Source organism: Pygoscelis adeliae, unplaced genomic scaffold (genome assembly GCF_000699105.1).
Source record: "Pygoscelis adeliae isolate BGI_AS28 unplaced genomic scaffold, ASM69910v1 Scaffold88, whole genome shotgun sequence".
Lineage (NCBI taxonomy): Eukaryota > Metazoa > Chordata > Aves > Sphenisciformes > Spheniscidae > Pygoscelis > Pygoscelis adeliae.
In genome coordinates, this window is record NW_008825616.1 from 49,131 (window position 1) to 53,860 (window position 4,730).

Genomic DNA, 4,730 nt, shown 5'->3' on the forward strand with positions numbered 1-4,730 from the left:
GGAGAAATGAAACTGGCCATGTGTAGCATTTGGTTTTGTTTCTGCTTTTGTCCGAGAGCAACAGAGGTGACATATTAACTCGCTGAAATGCCTCTAAAATCAACCAAGGCAGCCTGGCCTTCTCTTCCCTCCCACCCCAGAGGAGGACGAGAAGATAACTGGAACATCGTCCCTGTCAGCTAAAGGCAGTGGCGGCTTCTTGGCTTGAATATGACTAGCAGGTGTTTTTTTAAAGTTTTATTTCTTTTTTTTTCCTGGATAGAAGAAAGGAATTATGTGACTTAGTGGAGAAGATGTGATGGGGGTTAAAACGGGCACGCTGTTTCTCTGGCACAGACAGAATTAATTCTTGAGTTAAAACCCCTTTTTTGGTAGAGGTTCAGCTGACTCCTGAGTCTTGCGTCCTGTAAATCAACAGCTTTTGTTGGAGGATGGGATGACTCTTGCAAGCACATTAACCTGTCAAGCTCAAAGAAAGAAGTGTTGTCCTTGGTAGAACAAGCTGTAATGGTCTGCTCTGCCCGCTGCCAGCACCGCTTTTTCAGGAGGGCTGGCCGTCTCTTCTCCAATGCGTCAGGGCTCTGAGCGCAGCCTGCAAAATCCATAAAAATTTCCGTCCCCGATACCGGTTACTCGTATCAGCGCGTGTTAGGGAGCAGTGCCTTACTGCCCATCTTCAAACGCGTTTGCCCTGCCGTTTCAAGGACGGATGGTCCTCCTGCGTCTTTGCAGCGTAGGAGTGAAGTAGTCCCTAATGGGCACTCGCTCCATTTAAGGCAGCGGCTCCGGTTGTGCGTCGTTCCTCTGGAGGAGCGATTTTAGACTCAGACCTCGGGAAAAGCACCGCTTTTCCTCTCAAACGTTCATTATTTGACGCTTTTGCGAATCGGCAGCTCCATCCGTTCCCCTTCAGCGTGCCAGCCTTTCCCTGCCAGTGCGGTGGGGCTCCCCGCTGCCTCCCACCCGGGGGCTGCAGTGCCATTTCTTAGCAGCGTGCTTGTGGCTTTGCTGCGGAGGGTGAGTTCCTGGGAAGGAAAGCTTCGTGCTAACGTTTGGCATTAATAGGGGATTACTAGAGGTGCTTGGCACAGGGGTTGGGCGAGGACTTGTCATACGCACCAGATTTGAGGGCAGTGCACCTCTAACAGCCATCACGAGCGCCCCTAATAACCGCCTAACGTGAGCGACACCAATGCACGCACGTGTCCGTCGTTAACAGGTTTGGTAACGACGTCGGAGCAGCATCTCGCGCTGATGCGAACTGCGACGACCTGATTGGATCGGTGTCGTGAAAAATCTCACGGGGAACGAAATGTAACGTTAAACTTATTCAGGGCCTGGAGAAGAATGGTAAGAATTCGTCTGAAATGGGTGATGCCAAGGAAATTTGGCACGCGACGGTGTTCTTCGTTAGTCTGTTGGGCAAAGCTTATTAGAGGGAACCGGTGGATTACATGTGTGCAGGGGCTCAGCCAGCTTCCCCCAGTGCTCTTGTCCTGTGTAGCTTAGATTTTGCTTTGGCGGTGTCCTGCATGGAAAGGAGTTAGTGATGTTTCTACTGTATTGGGATGGAGAAGCTTATTCGTGGCTTTTCTAGCTCTTCGTTGCCTGAAAAAGTGTTCTGGCTTTGAAATGTCTTGTTCTTCCTGCTCAGAAGTGCCTATTTCTTCCCCCTCAAACTTTCTCTGCCTAATTGAAACTCATGCGTTTTCACATACGCAGTTTCACCAACAAAAAGTTTGTAGTTCTGATCTCAGGGGAATATCTGTGCCACCAGTTTCACCGGGGGACGGCAACTTGCTGCCAGAAACATCCTCCGGTCTTTGCTGTTTAGCAGCAGTGTTTGTGACGCCAACACGCAGGTTCTGAGGTCGTGATAATAGGTGTATTTAAACCAGCAAACCGCAGCCACTTGGGAGTCATTTTGGGTTATTTGAAGGGAAGAAATAGTTGTGCTTGTTTACTTTATAAACAACACAATTATTAAAAAAGGATAGTATTAAAAATACCTTTCCTTTTGGAAATGTGAGGTGGTTTTTCGGAGGCGTGGACATAAACCCAGGTGTTTAATTTTCAGAGGCAGTTTTGTTCCTCGTGTTTGTTTCTTATGGGAAGTCAGACTGTTCGGGCTCTGATTTAACCATTTCCATAGTAACCAGCTATGACTGAACCAGGATTAGGACTTCAATAAGGAATAAGCAGCAGGGACACAGAAGCTCCGGCTCTCAAAAATCATGTTTTTATACAATTACCGCAAGGGTTGCTATGAGCAAATGGCTTCCAAACAGCTTTTGAAAAATATCAGTGGATCTCGGGTACTGAGTATACGTTAATGACGTTTCTATGTTCAGAACTTTTTGCTGTAATGTTTTATTATTAGATCCTTTTTTTGGCTACTTCAAGAATTGAAACTCTATTGCTTTTAAAATATGCTTTATTGCTAATCGAAACCTTTAGCTACTCGGTGGCATTTCATGACTTAGCTGTTTGCATTCTGGCGTTAAACGTCTCGAAAGAGCAGCGAGGTGAGAGCAGGGCTGCACAGCCGTGCCTTGCCAGACTTCAAGGGCATCTGAGCTTAAATCTTGGCCAGGCGGGAAGCAAAAAGTGCTGGTACGTGCCACGCTCGGACCAAGGCACCGCAACTCTGTCCTCACCTCCTACCTGACCTGACCGCCACGTGTGCTTCAGTACAAAGAAATGCCAAGGAAAATGGTGAACGTAACCACCAAACAAGGTGAATGCTCGTTACCTTGGATGAAGCTGTTGTGCAGAAAATCAGACTCTATGACCTGGGAGCTTCCCAGTTGTCAGAGATGTGAGGACGGGCTGTTGCATGGGCTGCTGCTCTTGCTGATTCGAACGCTAGCACTTGGCCTTGCACGGGCTCCCCGGGGCTGGTTATCAGCAGCCAGTGAGTGGGAATAGGAGCAGCTACAGCTCGGCCGGCAGAGAATAGCTCGAGAGATCAAACTTGCTTTGTTCCAGCACTGACCTCTTTTTAACTCCTCAAAAAGAGACAGTTATTTGTGCCAAAGAAGCACTTGACTGGTAACGTGACCATCCTCTAAGCCTTAAATGAAAGATAAGGAGATCTTTAGTATTCTGGTCAATCCCCAAGGAAAATAAGTCGGTATTAGTTCCTGGGAAGAGGAGAAGCTGTCGGGTCATTTTGTTGACTTCTAGGGGTTGCCAGGGGATGGCTAGCCTTGGCTGGGTTGCATTTAATATGGGCACGCAGGGCCAACTGAGTAGCCTGGGGGATTTGAAAAAGCAGCTCTGCTAAGGCTGGGGAGGAATGGAAATGCAAGTGGGAAGATTTAGGCAGATACCAAAACATGGCAATTACGTTACTGTGACTTTGGGTAAAGGCCAACCCTGATTAGAGGGGGAAGCAATTCTTCAGACAGAAATTTTTAAAAGACTGTGGAGAGAAGGAAACAAATATAAGGTTCAATTTATAAAGTATATTTGGGAAGGAGTTAAGCGATACACTTGTGTCCTATGGGAATGATGAGCTGCTTTCCAGACCAACGGTGGTGAGAGACTATTAGACATCTAGCAAAAACGCTTAAAATCAGCAGTTGTAGGTAATTTGCACCTAGGAATCCTAAAATAATCAGCCGAAGAGATTGTTAGCCTGCTGTGTTTTGATTTAAATCTTTTCTGAAGAGTGGATAAATTCCAAAGGACTGGAAAAGTGCTCATAAAACTCCACTACTTAAAAATAAAGGCAAGAGGGGTGACTTGGGTGAAGCCAGTTCGACTGCCGTCGGTGTGGAGCAGAATGACGAAAAGCCTGATTTGCAGTTCTTTTTAACGGAGCGAGGAAAAGGGAGTGTCATTTTTGTAATGTAAATTTGATTTAGTGAAGGGCTAGTATTGCACAGCGTGCTGGTTAAAAACTACAGCTCTGAAATGGGTAACCGATAGCTTAATAGCTGTCAACGAGGAATCGTCATCTGGCAGAAGCGTTGCTTTTTGGGGCCTGTGCACCCAGTATTTGCATTAGTCATTTGGAAATAGGTGTACGTTTTCTGCTGGCTTAATGACAGCTGACTCAAAGTCTGAAGGCTGGTGAGGTCCGAGCAGCAATTGTCATCCGTTTCTATTAAGTGTGAGCCCTTTTGAGCAAAGAGGGCTTGCAGGGCACGCGGATGTGCGCTCTGTACACCCGTGTGGGGAAAACACAGGGCTTAGCCACAAAATGGGTTCATCTCCGGGAAACCAGCGGCGTTGAGAAGGATGCTGGTTCTTGGGTTCGCGTATCAGGTGAGGGATGGTGTCCCCTCCGTGTCGTCCTGGTTCACGTGGCCCAGTGTGGGCATTTGGAGACACCTTAAAAAGTCAGCCATGGGGCGGCGGTAGGAAGAGAGAGCCACGTTAATCTGGTGGCTTATCAAAAAGATTTGAGAAGCGTCCTCCGTCGTAGTGCACAAGTGTTTGCACCCTTTAGAATCATAGAATCGTAGAATCATTAAGGTTGGAAGAGACCTCCAAGATCATCGAGTCCAACCATCAACCCAACACCACCATGCCCACTAAACCATGTCCCTCAGCGCCTCATCTACCCGTCTTTTCCCAAGCCAGTGCGATGGGGACTCAACCACTTCCCTGGGCAGCCTGGTCCAATGTTTCACCACTCTTTCAGTACAGAAATTTTTCCTCACGTTCAATCTAAACCTCCCCTGGTGCAACTTGAGGCCATTTCTTCTCGTCCTATCGCTTGT

The 4,730-nt window shown here is 47.5% G+C and overlaps 1 protein-coding gene across 1 annotated transcript in view; it reads left to right on the top strand.

Annotated features, from left to right (window-relative positions):
- Positions 1-1,296: 1,296 nt before the first annotated feature.
- CCDC12 (coiled-coil domain containing 12) overlaps positions 1,297-4,730 on the top strand; it is a 26,443-nt gene continuing 23,009 nt past the window's right edge. Inside the window, exon 1 of the mRNA XM_009333266.1 lies at positions 1,297-1,350. Coding sequence (XP_009331541.1) covers positions 1,348-1,350 — 3 coding nt within the window. The 5' untranslated portion in view covers positions 1,297-1,347. The remainder of the gene's footprint in view (positions 1,351-4,730) is intronic.